This window comes from Herpailurus yagouaroundi, unplaced genomic scaffold (genome assembly GCF_014898765.1).
Source record: "Herpailurus yagouaroundi ecotype Mexico unplaced genomic scaffold, PumYag 139, whole genome shotgun sequence".
NCBI classification, from domain to species: domain Eukaryota; kingdom Metazoa; phylum Chordata; class Mammalia; order Carnivora; family Felidae; genus Herpailurus; species Herpailurus yagouaroundi.
The window spans coordinates 36792182-36813699 of record NW_024412394.1 but is presented as its reverse complement, the minus strand read 5'-3'; the positions used below and the strand labels follow the sequence as shown (position 1 = coordinate 36813699).

At 34.4% G+C, this 21518-nt stretch overlaps 1 protein-coding gene and 1 non-coding gene across 8 annotated transcripts in view; both read right to left on the bottom strand.

The window, feature by feature from the left end:
• SENP6 (SUMO specific peptidase 6) overlaps positions 1 to 21518 on the bottom strand; it is a 116667-nt gene that overhangs the window by 54557 nt on the left and 40592 nt on the right. For all 7 annotated transcript variants that reach the window (XM_040473982.1, XM_040473983.1, XM_040473980.1 and 4 more), the window contains one exon: positions 12241 to 12311. In XM_040473982.1, coding sequence (XP_040329916.1) covers positions 12241 to 12311 — 71 coding nt within the window. The remainder of the gene's footprint in view (positions 1 to 12240; positions 12312 to 21518) is intronic.
• On the bottom strand, positions 16244 to 16346 carry LOC121030124 (U6 spliceosomal RNA). The gene has a single exon (XR_005790068.1). It is a non-coding gene; the product is annotated as a U6 spliceosomal RNA (small nuclear RNA).

The window sequence follows — 21518 nt, the reverse complement described above, 5'->3', positions numbered from 1 at the left end:
TGCTCTTCTTCAGCCTAGCTAACTGGACACTTGCAGGTGCCAGTTTTGACATTATCTATCTTCCTTAGTAGCAGTGCTCATGCTACCCTGGCATTCCCCTGCGAAACCACTTTAATCAAATAGCCAAACCCTATGTGTGCCTCCAAAGCAACCCCTACAATGCCACACCCAGTGAGCAATCCTATAGGGACAGTGCCCTGCCTACAACCACACTCACAAAAGTTGTAGCTGGACCTCTCAGCCTGCTGTGCCAAGAGTTAACCTCACCCATCAGCAAGCCTGCAGCAGCTACAGCCAGGCCTTTCTGCCAGCCCTGCTCATCAGTGCACCCTGCAGAAGTGATGGCTTAGTCACAACAGGAGGGTGCACACACAACCTACACAAGGGATACCCTTGGAGCACCTAGTTCTAGTGACTAGAGGTAAGTGTGCTATTGGGTCTCATAGGATGCCTTCTATATAAGACCACTACTTTCAAGATCGGGGAAAGCAGCTGATCTACCCAATACATAGAAACAGCAAGAGCCAGAAAAAGGAGGGCACAGTGAGATACGTTCCAAACAATGGAACAAGACAAAACTTCAGAAAAAGAACTAAATGAAATGGAGATAAGCAGTTTACCCAATGAAGAGCTCAAAGTAATGGTCATAAAGAGGCTCACTAGACATGAACAAAGAGTAAATGAACAAATTATATATCTATGTTACTTCAACATAGATATAAAAAATTAAAAAGAACCAATCAGCTGAAGAATACAGTAAGTGAAATGAAAAATACATTGGAAGATGCAGATTAGAGGATGCAGAAGAATGGATGAACAATCTGGAAGATATGTTAGTGCAAAGTACCCAAGCTGAACAAAAGCAAAATTAAAAAAAAAAAAAAAAAAAAGCACACGCTAAGGAACCTCTAGGACAACATCAACCATACTAACATAACACATTATACGGGTTCCAGAAGGATGAGAAAGGGGCAAATAATTTATTTGAAGAAATAAACTGAAAACTTTCCTAACAGAGATAGAGGAAGAGATAACAGAGATAGAGAGCTCCAAACAAGATTAACCCAGGGAGACCACACCAAGACAAATAAAATGTCAAACATTAAAGATAAAGCGAGAATCTTAACAGCAACAGAAGAAAAGCAAATGGTTACATGAAGGGGAAACCAAGGCTATCAGCTGATTTTTCAGGCCAGAAGGGAGTAGTATGATACATTCAGAGTGCTAAAAAGAAAAAACTCACAACCAAGAATACTCTACCAGGCAAGATAAGCATTCAGAATTAAAGGAGAGTTAAAGAGTTTCCCAGAGAAAAACAAGTTAAAGAAGCTCATCCTCACTAAACTACTTTACAAGAAAGGTTAAAGGGACATCTTTAAGCAGAAAAGAAATAGCCATAACTAGAAGGAAATTATGGAAAAAATTTTACTGCTAAAGCAAACATACAGTAAAAGCAATAGATCAATCACACACAAAACTAGTATGAAGGTTAAAAAACCAAAAGTAGGGGCGCCTGGGTGGCGCAGTCGGTTAAGCGTCCGACTTCAGCCAGGTCACGATCTCGCGGTCCGTGAGTTCGAGCCCCGCGTCAGGCTCTGGGCTGATGGCTCGGAGCCTGGAGCCTGTTTCCGATTCTGTGTCTCCCTCTCTCTCTGCCCCTCCCCCGTTCATGCTCTGTCTCTGTCTGTCCCATAAATAAATAAAAACGTTGAGAAAAAAAATTTATAAAACCAAAAGTAGTAAAATCAATTATATCTACAAAAATTAGTCAAAGGATACACAAAATATAAAATATAAAATGACATCATATACATAAACTGTGAGAGGAAGAAGTAAAACGGTAGTGAATTTAGTATATATTGAACTTAAGCAACCAACAACTTAATAGACTGCTAAATATATAGGATGTTATATATGATCTTCATGGTAACCACAAACCACCAAAAAATATAAAGAAATGAACCCAAGCATAACACTAAAGAAAGTCATCAAATCATGGGGAAGAGAGCAAGAGAAAAAGAACTAAAAAACAACCAAAAACAATGAGCGTGATGGCAATAAGTACATACCTGTTAATAATTACTATAAATGTAAATAGACTAAATACTCCAATAAAAAGACAAAAGGTGACTGAATGGATAAAAAGAAAAAACTAGACCCTTCTATATGCTCCTATAAGAGCCTCACGTCAGACCTAAAGACACATACAGACTAAAAGTGGAGGGACAGAAAAATATATTCCATGCAAATGGAATTGGAAAAAAAAGTTGGGGTAACAATACTTATATCAGACAAAATAGACTTTAAAACATAGACTGTAACAAAAGACAAAGAAGGGCATTAAATAATGATAGAGGGATCAATCAACAAGAGGGTATACCAATTGTAAATATCTACGTGCCCAACACACAGGAGTACCTAAAAACATAAAACAAATATTAACAGACATAAAGGGAGAAATTGACAGTAAAACAGTAATAGTATGGGACTTTAACACCCCATTCATATCAATGGAAAAAGCATCCAAACGGCAAGTCAATAAAGAACCAGTGGCCTTAAGTAACATATTCTTAGGTAGATGGATTTAACACATAAATATTGAACATTTCATCCCCAAAAAGCAGAATACACATTCTTTTCAAGTGTACATGGAACATTCTCCAGATGAGATCAATTGTGAGGCCACAAAACAAGTCTCAACAAATTTTAAAAGACTGAAATATATCAAACATTTTTTCCAACAGTATGAAATTAGAAATCAATTACAAGAGAAAAACTGAAGGGGGAAAAAAACCCCACCATCCCACAAACATACGGAAGCTAAACAAGTTATTAAACAACCAATGGGTCGATGAAGGAATCAAAGAGGAAATAAATACTTAGAGACAAATGAAAATGGAAACACAATGGTTTGAAAACTTTGGGATAGATCAAAGCAGTTCTAAGAGTGAAGTTTATAAAGATATAGCCCTACTTCAAAAAAAAAAAAAAAAAAAAACAAGAAAAATCTCAAATAAACAAATGTTCCCTTACACATAAAGGAACCAGAAAAGAACAAGGCCCCAAGTTAATACAATAAAGAAAATAATAAAGATCAGAGCAGAAACAAATGAAACAGAGACTAAAAACACAATGGAAAAGAAATGAAACCAAGAGAAATTCTTTGAAAAAATAAACAGAACTTCTAAACCTTTTTCACCAAGAAAAAAAGAGGACTCAAAATCCGAAATAAAAGAGAAGTTACAACTGATACCATAAAAACACAAAGAATTATGAGATAACTATGAAAAATTATATGCCAATAAATTGGACAAACTAGCAGAAATGGATAATTCCTAGAGACATAATTTTCCAAGAGTGAGTCAGGAAGAAATAGAAAATATGAACAGACCAATTTCTAGTAACAAAACGAAACTGGTCATCAAAGCTCTCAACAAACGAAAGTCTAGGACCAGATAACTTCACAGGTAAATTCTATTTAAAGAAGAGTTAATACCTATCCTTTCCAAACTCTTCCAAAACAAAAAAAAGGGAAGAAATGCTTCCAAATTCATTGTACAAAATCAATACAATGGTTGATTGTACCTGGTACCAAACCAAACAAAACCACTACAAAAAAAGAAAATTATACATCAACACCCTTGATGAACACAGATGCAAAAATCCTCAATAAAATATTAGGAAATTAAAAAAAAAAATTTTTTTTTAACGTTTATTTATTTTTGAGACAGAGAAAGACAGAGCATGAACAGGGGAGGGGCAGACAGAGAGGGAGACACAGAATCTGAAACAGGCTCCAGGCTCTGAGCTGTCAGCACAGAGCCCGACGCGGGGCTCGAACCCACGGAGCGTGAGATCATGACCTGAGCTGAAGTCGCTTAACCGACCAAGCCACCCAGGCGCCCCATATTAGGAAATTGAATTGAACAATACATCAAAGGATCATTCACTACAATGAAGTGGAGTTTATTCCAGGGAAGCAAGGGCAGTTCAGTATCCACAAATCAGTCAATGTGATACATCTCAAAACAAAATAAAGGGTAAAATCATATGACCGTCTCAATAGATATAAAAAAGCATTTGACAAAATTCAGTATCTGTTCATAATGAAGACTCTCAATAAAGTGGGTTTAGAGGGAACATACCTCAACATAATAAATGCCACATAGGACAAACGCACAGTGAGAAGCTGAAAGCTTTTTCTCAAGACAGGGATTTCCACTCTCACCACTTTTATTCAACATAGGACTGGAAGTCCCTAGCTACAGCAATCAGACAAGAAAAAAATTATAAGACAATCAAATTGGTAAGGTAGCAAAACTCACTATTTGCAGATAACATGGTATTACATATAGAAAACCCTAAAGACACCACCAAAAAACTATCTGAAGTAATAAATGAATTCTGTAAAGTTGCAGAATAAAAAATATATGGAAACGGGTTGATTTTCTGTACACAAATAACCTAGCACAATTTTTTTAATCCCACTTATAACTGCATCAAAAAGAGTAATATTATCTACAAAAAATTTAGCTGACTATGTGAAAGACCTGTACTGTGAAAACTGTAAGACACTGATGAAAGAAACTGAAGATGACACAAATAAATGGAAAGGTATACCATGTCATGTATTGGAAAAATATTGTTAAAATGTCCATACTATCTAAAGCAATCCACAGAATCAATGCAACTCCCATCAAAACACCAATAATATTTTTCAGAGAAGTAGCTCAAATAATCCTAAAGTTTGTATGGAACCACAAACCCTGAATAGCCAAAGCAGTCTTCAGAAAGAAGAACAAAGTTGGAGGTATCACAATATCAGATTTCAAACTATCCTACGAAGTTACAGTAATTAAAATAGTAAAGAAATGGCACAAAACAGATGCATAAAGCAATGGAACAAGATAGAGAGCCCAGACATAAACCTACACTTAGGTGGTCAATTAATCTACAACAAAGGAGGCAAGAATATGCAAGGGGGAAAACAGTCTCTTCAATAAATGGTGCTTGGAAAACTGGACAGTCACAGGCAAAAGAATGAAACTGAACCACTTTTCTTACACCCTACACAAAAATAAACTCAAAATGGATTAAAGACCTAAATGTAAGACCTGAAACCATAAAACTCCTAAAATAAACATAGACAGTCAACTCCTGGACATCAGCCTTAGCAATATTTTTCTGTATCTGTCTCCCTCAGGCAAGGGAAACAAAGGCAAAAATAAATAATTGGGACTATACAAGCTTTTGCACAGCAAAGGAAACCATCAATAAAACAAAAGGCAACCAAGTGAATGGGAGAAGAAATTTGCAAGTGTTATTATCTGATAAGGGATTAACATCCAAAATACATGAAGAATTTACACAACTCAACAACAAAAAGACAATCAGATTAAAAAATGGGCAGAGGATCTGAATAAACATTTTTCCAAAGCCAGACACACGAGGAGATGAATCAACATTACTAATCATCAGGGAAATGCAAATCAAAACCACAATGAGATCACCTTACACCAGTCAGGATGGCTAAAATTAAAAAGACAAGAAGTAAGTATTGATGAGGATGTGGAGAAAAGGGAATCCTTGCTCCCTGTGAGTGGGAATGTAAATTGGTACAGCCACTATGGACAACAGTATAAGGGATCCTCAAAAAACTAAGAAATAGAAATACCATAGGATCCAGTAATTTTGCTACTGGATACTCACCCAAAGAATTAAAAAAAAAAAAAAAATAATAACTAAAAAACTAATTTGAAATGATTTATCCACCCCTATATTTATTACAACATCATTTGTAATAGCCACAATATGTAAGCAACTTAAGTGTCCACTGAGAGATGAAGGGATAAAGATGTGCCTCCCACACATACACACTGGAATATGACTCAGACATAAAAAAAAAAAAAAAAATGAAATTTTGCTTTTTGTGATAACATGGATGGACCTAGAGGGTACTGTACTAAGCAAAATAAGTCAAACAGAAAAACAAATACCTTTTTTTCCTAATGTTTATGTATTTAATTTTGAGAGAGACAGAGCACACAAGTGGGGAGGAGTAGAGAGTGAGAGGGAGACACAGAATCTGAAGCAGACTACAAGCTCTGAGCTGTCAGCACAAAGCATGACGCAGGGCTCAAACCCACAAACTGTGAGATCATGACATGAGCCGAAGATGAATGCTTAACTAACTGAGCCACCCAAGTGCCCCTAAAGACAAATACCTTTTAATTTCACTTATGTGTGGAGTCTAACAAATCAAACTAACAAAAAGCAGAAAGTCCCATAAATACAGAGAACAAACTGATGGTTGCCAAGAGTGAGAAGTGGTAGGCAAAATGAGTAAAGAGGAGTAGGAGACACAGGCTTCCAGTTATGGAATCAATAAGTCACGGGGATAAAAGGCACACATAGGGAATAGTCAGTGGTATTGTAATTGTGTTGTATACATACAATCATGTGATAGATGGTAGCTACATTTGTGATCACAGTGTAATTTATAATCGTTGAATCACTATGCTGTATACCTGAAACATGCATTATTTCATGTCAACTATACATCAACAAAAAGTAATAATAATAAAAGAATAACCAGAACTTTAAGTTGTAGCCTATAATCATGTCCTGGTAGCTTTACTTTTCACTCCTCACCAGGATCTGCACACACTGTGGACCACTCTCATCAAGCATACCAACATTCTCTTCAGTTTATTCTGTTTTTAAGACAGCAGAGGGACTTCCCACAACGAACCAATCAGTCAATCAATCTGTCTCTCTCTCTCTCATACACACACACACACACACACACACACACACACACACTTAAAGTTAGTGACTCTTCTTAGATTAGTGATAAGAAAAAAACAATTCAAACATTGGGTGCAACTGTTTAGATGAAGGAAACTAAACTAATATTCAGCCTAATGGTTTGTTATTCAAGAAATACAAAAGGATTTTCCTCACTATTTTTCAATGCAAATTTAATACTTTTCATTAAGGACATAATTAGAATTTTTAAGTGATTGAATGAACACCCAAAAAGAATAATTTATTACACTCTGACTTTATCAGCAAAGATTTAAGTATGCAAGACAATACATGTTTCTAAAACACAAGTTAATGAGTCTACAAACCAAAATTTTCTACCTTCATAATCCCAAATTTGTTAAATACTTCCATATTCCTATCTTCAATATCCTCTTTTAAAAAAATTTTTTTTGAGTTTATTTATTTATTTTGAGAAAGAAAGAACAAGCAGGGAATGGGCAGAGAGAGAAGGAGAGAGAGAATCTCAAGCAGGCTCTGGGCTGACAGGGGCTTGAACTCACAAACCATGAGGTCATGACCTGAGCTGAAGTCAAGAGTATGACACTTAAGCGACTAAGCCACCCAGGCACCCCAATATCCTCTTTTTTAATAAAGTGTATTTATTTTGAGAGAAAGAGAGAGCGTGTGCATATGCAGGTACAAGAGTGGGGTAGGGGTAGAGGGGGAGAGAAAGAATCCCAAGCAGGCTCCACACTGCCAGCATAGAGCCTAACATGGGACTTGAACTCACAAACCATGAGGTCATGACCTGAGCCAAAATCGAGTCACTTAACCAACTGAGCCACCCAAGTGCCTCTAATATCCTCTTATCTTTGAATTTTTTTAAATAAGGAGGTTACCTACACATACAAATCAATATTATGTAATATTTCTGAGTCTGAAATACGATATTGTCTTAAGAAGCCTACACAATTGGGACGCCTGATGGCTCAGTCGGTTATATGTTCGACTTTGGCTCAGGTCATGGTCTCACGGTCATGAGTTCAAGCCCCACATCAGGCTCTGTACTGACAGCTCAGAGCTTAGAGCTTGTTTCGGATTCTGTGTCTTCCTCTCTCTCTCTGCCCTCCTCCTGCTCATACTCTGTCCCTCTCTCAAAAATAAACAAACATTAAAAAAAAAAAAAGAAGTCTATACAATTATTCTTGTTACTGTAATCACAGAGTTGCACTAAGTGAATTCTACCTTTCCAGCATTTGTACAGTTCAAACACTTTACTTTCCTGGACAAGAAAGCTGGAAATCTAAATAATAGCTGACTTCTCCTTGTGCCTCCCTTCCGCACATTCAAGGGAATTCTAACAGCTCTTAAATTCATTACTTCCTCTCCAACACCACTGCCAGTATATTTCAGATACTTAACTCTTGCCCTAAATTGATTTCCCTCACTCCAAATGAATCCTTCCTCATTACTGCCAAAGTGATCTAACAAAAAATATGACTACATTCTAATGTTTAATATCTTTCAATGATTCTAGTAGCTAAGGAAAAAATTCAGAACCCTATCTCTTTGCAAGCAAAAGTTTGTGTTGATGTTCCAGTCTTCCAAACAAACTGCTCCTCAAAGAGGTTCATTTCTCCAGGGTGTATGTCCTATCATGCTCTACATATTACTGTTCTCTTCACAAGTAAAGCCCTCCCCATTTAAGTAAATTCAAACCATTCTTTGCTAAGAAGCTGCCTCTGTCCCACACTAAGCATAAATAAACAATCCTTGGAGCTTCCATAGCATTTAATCTGTATTTCTATTAGCACCTAATTGTATTTTACTGTTATTATTTGTACTGATCTGTTTCTTCCCATTATATTGTCAGCTTTGAAAGAGCAGAAAATAATGTTTTGGCCACATGTTTTCCTAGTGTCTAGAAACTGTACAAGCTAAGGGCTCAAAAGATGTTTAATGGATTAATGAATCACACAGCAGAAGTTAAAACCATATGACATACTTTAAAAAGATGAAATTACATGAGTGAAAGGAAGAAATGCTGTTACTACATCATCTTTGAAAATGTCTTAACTTTGTCACACAGAGATACTCATTCACTCGAAGATCTAGAAACATAAAGACTTGGCCTCTAGGCAAAGAGAGGAACTGAAAACTGCTCCTAAGAACTAACACCAGAGGTTACAGAGAAGCTACTCCAGTCTAGAGCATCAGAGTTTTAGTGAGTATTCCTATAAAGATTAAATTACTTTGTTAGACTCATTGTATACAAAAAGCAGTTTCTATACAAGTGAAGAAAACAGAATGTTCACCTAAGACCAAATAGTAGGAACATCAAGATTAGAATATTTCTTATTGGATTCTCCACCTCAACATCTTTTTAATATACCACACTATTTCCAGCTAAGCAGAAAGGTCAGAATATGGAAGCTATTACAAGTAAAAATGACTAGCTGGTTGAACATACAGAATAAATTTTTAATCTAATTAAAAAAAAAAAAAAACCAAAAAACAAGGTCCTCCATTAAAAAAAAAAAAATGTTCATGGTAGCTTTATTCATAGTAGTCATAAAGTGGAAACCACCCATAATCTACCATCAGGCAAATGGATAAACAAACTGGTACATCATACAATGGAATACTAAAAAGGAAAAAATACTAATGCATGTAGTAACATAGATCAATCTCAAAACAAATTATCTTGAACGAAAAAAGTCTTACATAAAAGAGTACATAATGTTTTATTCCATTAATATGAAGTCCCAGAATAAGCAAAATTAATTTATGCAGGGAAAAATAAGAACAATGGTTACCTTTGAGAGGGCAGGAATGAGGACTGAGAAAAAATATGAGGAAATTTTGATGATACTATCTGTGCTGTCTTCCCAGGGGTTTGCGTTGGAAAAGTTTGTGTACTTATTAAAATTTATTCAATTGTACGCTTAAGATTTGTGCATTTCAATGTATGTAACTTTTTAATAAAAAGAGAACTATGAGCAAATATTGACCTCTAATGATAGAAATGCTGAAAGGTTTAGGAAGGAGTAAAGTGTACTGATATCTACAATTTAACATGCATAAAAAATGAATTCATGTACAAATGGATATAATAAAGCACCAGAGAAAAGTGTTAATTGTAGAAGCCATGTGGTAGAAATATGTGTATTCACCATAAAAGTCAACTGTTCCGTATGTTTGATAATTTTCATAAGAGAAGCAGATATATGTCCCAAGAAGAGGGACAGAACATAAACAACTATTGTTACTCTGGTTATGTATTGGCTTTTTAAACTATTTTTACAGTCATTCAAACTAGAAAAACAGTTGTCTTCTCTATCGTGTAGCTGCCACCATGACTGATTTTCAATATAAAATAAAATCAAGATTTATCTTTAATATTTTTTAAAAGTTTATTTCGAGAGAGAGAAAAAGTGAGGAGAGGCGCAGAGAGAGAAAGAGAATCTCAAGCAGGGATTCAACACGGGGCTGGAACCTACAAACTGTGAGATCCTGACCTGAGCCAAAATTAAGAGTTGGATGCTCAACCGACTGAGCCACCAATGCCAATTTCATAGTTTTGATAAATGTACTATTGTGACTGTAAGATGTTAACATTAGGGGAAGCTAGGTAAAGGATAAATGGATACTATGTACTATTTTTACAATTTTTCTGTAAGTCTAAAATTATTTCAAAATTAAAAAAAAATTTTAAGGATTATTTCTTATCCATAAAATGAATGTTATCAAACTTTAAAAATTATTTGCAACAAACGTGGGGCTGATTTGTATCTAAAACCATATGAATGGGCCAAATCACTTAACTTACCAAAATGCATTTGTGCAATGGGAATTATAACACCTATTGTGCAGTTTTCTGAGGATCAGAAATAACTTACTTTCTGATCCAGCAAGAAAACGGTAAAGCACAGTGGTTTCAAGCATGAGCTTTGGCATCATCTAGATTGCAATACCAGCTCTGTGTCCATGAGTAAGTTATCTAATCCTTCTGTGCTTCAGTTTCCTCTGTATCCAATGTAGGTTAAGTTAAATTTAGCTTAAAGGATCTTGGATAAGGAGCTAGAACAAAAGTAAATAATGAATACAAAGCATTTAACTCAGCATCCAGTACTTAGTAAGAGTTCAATAAAGACTTAAGGTATAACAGAATAAATGTTGAAAAGGGTAGTCAATTATTACTAAACTTAATGAGCATAACTAGGTAGTGCCAAGTACAGTAATTCACGTTCATAATAACTACAAAGTTATTAATAAAGGATGAAGAGGGGTGCCTGGGTGGCTCAGTTGGTTGAGTGTCCAACTCTTGATTTCAGCCCAGACCATGATCTCATGGTTCATGGGGTTGAGTCCCGTGTTAGGTCTGCACTAACAGTATGGATACTTCTTGGCATTCTTCCTCCTCCCTCTCTTTGCCCCTCTCTCTGCTCCTCCTCTGCTCATGTTTGCACACATGCTCATGCTCTCTCTCTCTCCCTCAAAATAAATAAATAAACTTAAAAAAAAAAAGGATGAATAGGAGTTTGGGATATTCTCTTTATAAAATACGGCCATGTTCAATAAACAAAAGATTTCCACTCAAGAGTAGAAAAGAATATAGATGCTTTAAAAAACAAACTCACAGATTAAGACTCAATATTCTAGGGGTGCCTGGGTGGCTCAGTCGGTTAAGAGTCTGACTTTGGCTCATGTAATGATCTCATGCTTAGTGACATAAAACCCTGCATCGGGCTCTTTGCTGTCAGCATAGAGTCTGCTTCAAATCCTCTGTCCCCCTCTCTCTGCCCCTCCCTCCCTCCTTCCCTCTCTGTCGTTATCTCTCGCTCTCTCTCTCTCTCAAAGATAAACATTAAAAAATATATATGTTTTTAAAAAAATCACTATTCTAGATAACGAAAATCAATTTGATGGTGAAACATTTTCTGTAAATGTTATTTGCCTTTATTTTTGCACTAATATTTGTATATTAATAGATTATGTCAATAAAAACAAAAATTTCTACCCACAACTTTTTTTCTCCACATCTATTATTAACATAATTGTATCAGGTATGGTCTCTTTAAAATTCAGTGGTTGCCTAGTATGTTCTAAATTTTAGGACCATAACCATTTAAAGCAAGAAAACGACATTATACAAGATTATAATATAGTTCACCCAAACATAATTTTGAAGCTATAATCCATCTACAGTTAATATGTGGATCCTGAATTTAGTGCAAATCCTAATTAAAAAAAAGATTTCAAACTGTAATCTCTTCAGTATGTAACTATTCCCCGAAAATATTAGGTCACAGGTAAGTAAAACTTCAAATCAGTTCAAAAAATGCTTTTCTATGTATTTCTATTATACTTGGGAATATTCTAAAACCAGTGTCATATCTCTATTTCTACCTTTCTTTCATACAACTATTCAAAACCCTTCACAGGTGTTAATAAATAAAACTGTACACTTACCGACACCTTGAGGCCGACTCAACCTTACAGAATTATTTTCAAATTTTTGGACATGAGGTGGATATTCTTTCCTAAAAAAGGAAATTTACAAAGATTATTCTAACAGAAAAATATATTTTCAGAACAAAAAGGTGAGGAATCACTTACAATGTGTTTATTAAAAGTAACCCCCCCCAAAAAAGGCAAACCACAGCTTCCTTGCCATAAAATAATAAAACTACATGATACAAATATGCTAAACCCTACTAAATTGTAAGATCTTTAAGAACAGTGACTACATTTTAGACTACATTTTAGATGGACTCTTAATCCATCAAACCCCACTGCAAACTTCCATACAAATATTTAATAAATGAATCCAAGTTATTATTGTTCTTTCAAAGTAGTCACCAAAGTTATATATTTATTCCCTCAATGTACAAAACTTTAGTTTTCTTTTGAAACTGCCATCACAATTTATAAAACACATTAAAAACAAGAGCATGTAATACTTCATTGTCACACATTTTTTGAATTAAAAAAATCCGCTATTTAATAATGTACAATTTGGGGCGCCTGGGTGGCTCAGTCGGTTAAGCAGCTGACTTCAGCTCAGGTCATGATGTCGCGGTCCGTGAGTTCGAGCCCCGCATCGGGCTCTGTGCTGACAGCTCAGAGCCTGGAGCCTGTTTCGGATTCTGTGTCTCCCTCTCTCTGACCCTCCCCTGTTCATGCTCTGTCTCTCCCTGTCTCAAAAATAAATAAAACGTTAAAAAAAAATTTTTTTAAAAATGCCCAATTTGCCCAATTTTGCTGTAAATGTTTCTAAGTAATTAAAAACAAATCAACAACTAGAGGAATAAATGATGATTAGGATATTGGCTTTGAGGACAATTTGAAAAACAGTACAAAAAATGTTATGTCCCAAACCAGCAATATGAAACAAGTATTTTATTCTTACACTATATTATGGAGATATAATTATACTTGAAAAAATATATCAAATTACACTGTCACTTTATATACAATCAATTTTCAGGATTTTGAACATAATCCTCAGAAAATAAAGATCCTAAAATACCACATAAATCCAAATACACACTAATTTGGGGGTAAAGCCAAAAACCTAAAGGTAGTTGTGGGATAAAAGCATTAAAGATTTACAACAAGTGCAATAAGCCTGGGAACTACAATATCTACTTACTCACCCTAAATAAAAAATTCTAACATATTCCCATTTTACTTAACCAGAGAATTAAAAATAAAAGAGGCTATTCTATTATTTGTAAATTCATTCACAGTGGTGATCAATACCTATCGGAGTAATATAATTAAGTAAATTAAAATTCTAAAGAAATTTTTCTAAAAGAATTTTATATTCTTATGTTATAAAAGTCAAAGGACCTAAATTAAAAAGAAGATAAGAAAATGACACAAGAAGAAAACAGTAAAGAGTAAGGATAGTAGTGTGTTTGTAATGTGAGTTAGCAGATAGTGAGCATCATGTGCCAGGTACTGTTCTAAGTGCTTTATATCTATCAACTACTTGAATCTTCACAATTACCTTACGAAGTATATACTATTATTAGCACTTTATAGAGGAGATGGAGGCACAATAAAGTTAATTAACTTGCCTATATTCACATAACTATTGAATAGCAATGCCAGAATCTGAAATCTGGAAATTGCATCAATATTGATAAGTAATGGAATTTTCATTTTTGAGCTGCATTTTTGTACAACGGGGCAATGTCTACCCTGAGAAAATTTTAGATTCATGAGGACGTAAGTTGTGAAGATAAGAATTTGCCTTAGAGATAGTAGTAGTACTAGCACTATGAAGAAGATAGGTTTTTAGCTAATTTTATTAAACTTAAAACAAAACTCATGGTTTTATAGTTCATACACTTTCACACTAAAGGGAATATAATATAGTCTTATCTTTAAAGCAGATAATTCATTCTTTTAATCTTTAATTTTTATAATTATTTGCTTGGAAAAATAAAGATATCAACTTTAAAATGCAACAGAGGCAATGAATCTAAAGCAAAATACAATGATACTATTATGGTAAAATAGTGAATAACACAAATAGTATACATTCTTAAATACTAAGGATTATCAATACAGAAAATAATTATTTGACAGAGAATGGGCACGAAATCTGAAAGTAGATATTTTAGATTTTGTTACTTTGAACCTGTTTGATGACTTATTCCGGGGTATGCTATAAACACAGGTTTACTCAGTAATAACTGACATAAATCATCTGAGACAACCAATCATACATGTGCAGGGGTTGGTGAAAATGCTGCACTGAAGGCACCATGTTTTTTGCAATCTGACACAGTGCACTGAACTATGCCTTGCTAATGAGGAACAAACACCACACAGAATACATCATATAATATCCATGACTTTATCATGTATTGTAATGTTAATAAACTAGTCTGTGTATTTACCAAAATTCCCAGATCTTAATAGCCATAATGTATTGAATATTTGCTCCATGTTTCCTTATATAAACAGGGGAAACTAATTTTTCTTTTAAATAGTGTATAAATAAATTTCAGAAATAAAAGCATACCGTAAAGTTTAATATAACAATACAAGGATTTCAGGACAAAAGTAGCATTACTTTGACAAGAAAATTTTTAGAAACTTTCTAGCCATAAACTATCTTGTGTTCTTTAATTTTTAGTTTTTAAAAAATTGTTAGGTGATCAAAAACCAAATTTTATACTAATTTCTTGGTTTGAGGGTGCTATCGCTCTACAGATACTAACATTTCAAACTCCAAGCCAGTATGAAGCTCAAGTTTAGGATTTAATTTACCAGTGGATATTTCTTTCCCTCAAACCAAGCAGAAGCACAGAAGCTTCTTTGTCATCTGTTATCTACAAGGTGGGAGGATTTTTTTGCTTGGGAGGGTTTCTGTTTGTATAGTTTAAAAAAAAAAAAAAAAAAAAAAAACAACCCACCTCATGAACTCAACATTTTACAACCTGCAAAAACAACTGGAAAGCTTTTTTTCTTCTGTACAGAAATATTGAAATAACATCAAAATGCTTTGCTTTATTAGAGGTTAGATAGGCCTCAGCTCTGAAAGGTTTTTAAAATAAATTTAATTTTGGAATAATTTTAGATTTACATGAGTTAAAGACAATTCAGAATTATATTCCTCACCCAGCTTCTCCTAAAGTTAACACCTTCAGCATCATCATACATACATCAAAAAAAGAAACCAACACTGGTACACTACTGGTACACTACTATAACTAAGTGCTAAATTTTACCTGAATTTCACCAGCTATTCCACAAATATCTTTTTGTTCCAGGATCCACCTCATTTAATTGTCATGTCTCTTTTAGGCTCCTCTGTTTCTCAGTCTTACGTGATCTTTCATGACCGTGGCACTTTAGAACTGTCAAGGCCCCTCAACCTTGGTCACTCTGATGTTTTTCTAATGATTAGACCAATGTTATGAATTTAGGGGGAAGGTTACTGCAGAGCTGAAGTGCCCCTCTCATCACATCACATCAGGAAGTACATAATATCAATACGATTTATCACTGGTGATGTTAACCTTGATCATTTAGCTAAGGTAGTGGTTGCCAGATTTCTCCATTCTAGAGTTACTATTTTTCCCTTTCAACACTCTGTTTGGAAATAAACAAATCAGGCCAGCCCACAAAAGGGATGAGGGTAGATAAACCCCACTTCCTGAAGAGTGGAATATCTACGCAAATTATTTGGAATTCTATAGTAAACAACTGTCCATTTCCTTCAATTCATTTTAAATAGCTTGTAAAACCCCAGGATAATTTGAGTAAATAAATGATTCATTTATTCAACCAATTTTTATCAATAAGATATATGGGTATTTATTTTATACTTCAGATTATAATCCAATTGTTTTAGTTTTGGTCTTTGGGAGTGCTTTCAGTTGGCTCCTTTGTCCACTTGATGTGATGTCAGTTCTTTTTTTAAATTCTGATAAAATACATATAATGTAAAATTTACAGACATACAGAATGCTTCATAATCCACAGGTCATCTTTTTACAAAGGGCCTTGAAAATCTTCTCTTTAATGTTACAATTTTAGTATATGTGCTGTTGAAGCAAATACCCTTTTGTTTTTTGAGTACTTGCTTGGTTTTTAACAATACAGGACACTCCACACTCACTTTGTATTTTCCTACCCCATCCCTAAAATCAGCCATTTCTCCATGTTCTTTTTCTTAGAGAGTGGTATTAGAAACCAGGATCTAGGTGCTGAGTTTTTGTCTTGGTTTTTGCTTGGTTTTAATTATAGCTCATTTTATTAATCTTTTCATTGCTCTAACTGATCTATAAGATGTACGTTTCTATGAAATAAATGTATTCATATTCAAGTGTTAAAATTCATTATTCCAAACTCATGTTAAACTCATAAATTGGTGTAATTTTCTGAGATATACTAAAAATCTCCCACAGCTATACACTAAGAACTTCCTGCATTTTAAATATTTAGGGACATTTTATATGTTAAGTTGTTATACTTTTATAGACTATGCCTGTTACAAAACATGCTTTTTCCTTTTTCATACTTCTTCTAAAAAAAAAGTTTATTTTATTTATTTTGAGAGAGGGAGGGAGAGGGAGAGAGAAAGAGAGAAAGAGAGAAAGAGAGAGAGAGAGAGAGAGAGAGAGCGCTATCTATCTAGTTTGGGGGGGGTGGGCACGGAGAGAGAGAATCCCAAGCAGGCTCTGCACTGTCAGTGTGGACCTGACACAGGGAATGAACTCACGAACTGTGAGATCATGACCTGAGCCAAGATCAAGAGTCAGACGTTTATCTGATTGAGTCACACAGGTGCCTTTCCTATTTAGTACTTCTAATTCCTAATTCCATCTTGTTATTAAAATTAACTCATGCTGTTTTCACCTTTTGTGACTCTAAATACCCTTTACCTTATAGATTGTTAGTTTATGTCTGATTCTTAGAAACGACATAGTATAACTGGGTTTAATCCAACCAATTTGTCTGCTATTAAATATATTCAACCTGATCACAATTACTGTAACAACTGACAGATTTCACGTTTTCCTTTCATCTTTATTACCTATCATTTTTTAATATTTGTATATATTTCAGTTTCCTCTTTTCCCCTATTTTTACTGGTTTGCATAATTACTATTCATTTGTTTTCCCTCCCTAATTAATTTAACAAATAGTTACCTTTCCTCTCTCAACCTTTATTCCAATTACATATTTCTGTTAACACGTTATCAAGATTCCAAACATTTATTCAAGCAAGATGTTCTATTGCATCCCTAATGAGATGAGGTCTTTAAAATCCTGTTACTTCTACCCCTCCCAATTCTCCCAGAAAAAGGCCTTCAGATTCCTTTTATTTCTACTTTTCTACCTCAACTCCCAACATTTTGCTGAGATAGTTTTGAATATGTAGTCATAGACTACATTGATTTTCCTTTGCAGCACATTGATATTTGGAAAGTAGAACATGCTTACTCTTAATTAAATTCCACTGAAGTTGTTTATTGTACCAAATTATAAATCATATACAAAAGATTGTTTTTTAAAAACTCTCAAAGATTGGGGCACCTGGGTGGCTCAGTCAGTTAAGCGTCCAACTCTCATTTTGGCTTAGGTCATGATCTTGTGCAGGTCATGAGACTGCATCCTGCATTGGGCTTGCACTTGGCAGCACAGGAGTCTCCTTGGGATTCTCTCTCTCCGCCCCTCTGGTGCACGTGCACACATGCACACACTCTCTCTAAAAATAAATAAACATTAAAAAAAAAAACTCTCAAAGGGGTGCCTGGGTGGCTCAGTCAGTTAAGCGTCTGACTCTTGATTTTGGCTCAGGTCATGATCTCAAGGTTCGTGAGTTCAAGCCCTGCATCAGGCTCCATGCTGACAGTGTGGAGCCTGCTTGGGATTCATTCTCTCTCCCTCTCTCTGTCGCTCTCGCTCCTACTCTCAAAATAAATAAATAAATAAATAAATAAATAAAATAAACAAACTTAAAAAAAAAAAAAAACTTTTCAGATCACCTTACAAAGCCTTTTAAGACCTAGGTCCTAGCTGACCTTGCCAAACCCACATAACATTTTCTCCTTTGCTCCCCAAACTCCAGCAATAGTGGTCATTCTTTCTTTTCCTTGAACACACCAAACTCATTCTTGTAAAACTATCTTAGCACCTTCTCTTCCCTATTTGGAAAAGCTATCTCTGTGATCATGGCATGCTGACTCTTCATTTAGACCTTGCTTAAAATGTTAGCTTCCTAATAAAAAGTTTCTCTGAACATGCAATCTAAAGGAACCATATTGTCACTCTCTGTAACATCACTCAATTATACTCTTTACATAGAACTTATTATTTCATGTTTTACTTGTTCATTATTAGTCTTTGCCCATAAAATTTGTAAACCACAGGAATGCAGGGATCTTGTCCTTTTTGTTCATCACTATATCCTTATGGCTAGAACATAGCAAGCACTTGATAAATATTTGGAATGAATAAACGTGCATATCTAAAAGGCTGTATGCAGTCAGGAGTCCATTTATCAGGTTAAATAACTGTATAAAATAACTGTATAAAGAATGGTTGTGTTGGTAAAAACTGAGCCACTACTAGCCACCATGCAAAAATCCAAAATACTAATTTTTCACCCAAGGTGCAAATATCATAATTCAGGCATTTAAGGACACTTGCAGGGGCACCTGGGTTACTCAGTCAGTTAAGCAACCAATTCTTGATTTCAGCTCAGGTCATGATCTCATGTCATGGTCATGGGATCAAGCCCTGCATGAGGTTCTGTGCTGAGCGTGGAGCCTGCTTGGGACTCTGACTCTCTCTAATAAACAAGCAAACAAAAAAAAAGACACTGCAAATTTGTTTATATTTATTGACTGGACATCTTGGTTGGAAACAATATACCCAGACTCTAGACTGTTTATTCTCCTTCTTCTTAGTCTTCTAGAGTTTCCATATTCAATCACTGTTTTCTTTTCAATACATTTTATGTGGAAAGACAAATCATTCTTCTCTTCCTCCATTTATTCTTTAAAAACAAAAAGTCTATTGCTGTTCTCAAATATTTACTCTCCTAAACGAACTTTAGCATTAACTGGTCAAATTTCTTAAAATGACCAAAGTCACTGAGATTTTGTCTAAAATTGCATTTAAGGAGTAAACCAATAAAGAATGTAATACAGGTCTCGAGTATATCTTTAGATACATTTATAAAGGCTTTATAACTATTAACTTTATTACTGGATATTTAATTGTTGCTGTAAATAAAATTTTGGTCTCTCCAATATATACTCCAATTGATCAGAGCTGAATGAAGGAAACTATTAATACTATTAGTCTTGTAGCCTACCATCTTGCTCAACTTTATTATTTCTAAAGTTTCAGATGACTCTTATAAGGAAGACAGTATCATCTAAATACAATTTTATTTTCAGATATCTTTAGACAGCAATTTATAATACTACAATAAATTGGTACCACCTCTCTCAACAATTTAATAGCACTTATCAAGAGCATTAAAAATATATGTAACCTAGTCCAAAGAATCCTTTCACAGAGAATTTATCTTAAGAGAATCATTTAGAAATTTACACCCAAAGTTGTACTTGAATGTGTCATATATAAAAGTCATGAAGTAATGAGTAAATAAATTATGAATACCTGCAGGATAACCTATTATGCATTCATTAAAAATCATTTTTAAAAGTCAACTTAAGCGCCCCTGGGTGGCTCAGTCTGACTTCAGCTCAGGTCATGATCTCACAGTTTGTGAGTTCAAGCCCCATTTTGGACTCTGTGCTGCAGCTCAAAGCCTGGATGAAGCCTGCTTTGGATTCTGTGTCTCCCCCTCTCTCTGCCCCTCCCCTACTCGTGTTTCTATCTCAAAAAATGAATAAACGTTAAAAAAATTTTTTTAATGAATTAATAAATAAAAGCTTATGAATAAATAAAAGTGAAAAATGTTACGATGCATTTAGGTGAAATGCATATATTAAAAAGCACACAGAAAAAAAACATTGAAAAAGAAATGCATCAGGATCCTAATAATATAATTTTCTATTTTGAGAGCCTTCAGAAAATTATAAAATCTCTATAATACTTATCTTTCAAACATACTCTTTATGCAAACATTTCTAGTATTTCACCTATGTTCTTTCAATGTATTCTATTCATCTTTGTACTTTATTGATGCTTCAAAATTCTCTACAATATCCACATACTTTTTACACTAATAAATAATAAGTATTTTTAAAAATTTTAAATTGGAAAATCACTGCATGCTTCAGTTTCATAATGGGCCAACAGATTCTTTACCTAGGAAGGAAAAACCAGTTCTAATACCAGATTAAATATTCTAGGTTACTGGTGCTACCAAATATACTGTATTTAGAACCTATCTGTCCATGAGTCAGAAAGGAAGTCGAGTCATTCAAGTTGTCAAAGTCACCTACAACAACAACAACAAAATGGCAGCAATTTTTTGAAGTTTTTCAAGCTCTAGATATTAATACTGCTATTTATTATTTATTCCAGCTTAGTTTCAAACTCAAAGCACACCTCACTGTGCTCAGTACACAAATGAAAAAAAGCCTGGAAAAGACTTACTTTCCACAAGTATCTATTTTTTGTTTATTAAACCATTCTCTTATAAATAATTTAGTTTAAAAATTTATAGTCTCTCGTGTTGAGGGATAAAGATAAAGGACCTTCTAGTACTCTTTAAAGATCAGAAAGAAGATGTAGCTTAGTGTTCACATGAAGGGAACAAAAAGGCTTATGTGAAAAGAATTCACAAAGTAAAATGTACTGTCGCAAAAGTTCTCAGTTAATCTCCAACAAAGATAAACACAAAATAATTTTAGATAAGGATCCAAAGATTAATGGGCTAAATTCAACCTAAAGATAACTATGCTGCTGAATAAAGCACTCAGGTATATCCATTACAAGTTTTTTATAAAGAGTAGCTGCTTCGTATCTAATCCCTGGCAGTAATTTTAGTACAAGAGACTGACAGAATGTCAAGATTACTTTTTTTTTCCATCATCTATTACTTAAAGAAATTTCAAATTTTACAGTTTAGTCAGTTTTAAATCATTATCTCACTTGTTCCTCACAAATCTCCTTAAAATCGGGCAAATATTATTATCCTCATTTTACAGTAAGTTATGTGCCTACTGATACTGCTGGTTACTTAATTCCACATCTTCTGACTCCCATTCCAGTATTATTCCAAGAGGGTAGGGATTTCTGTC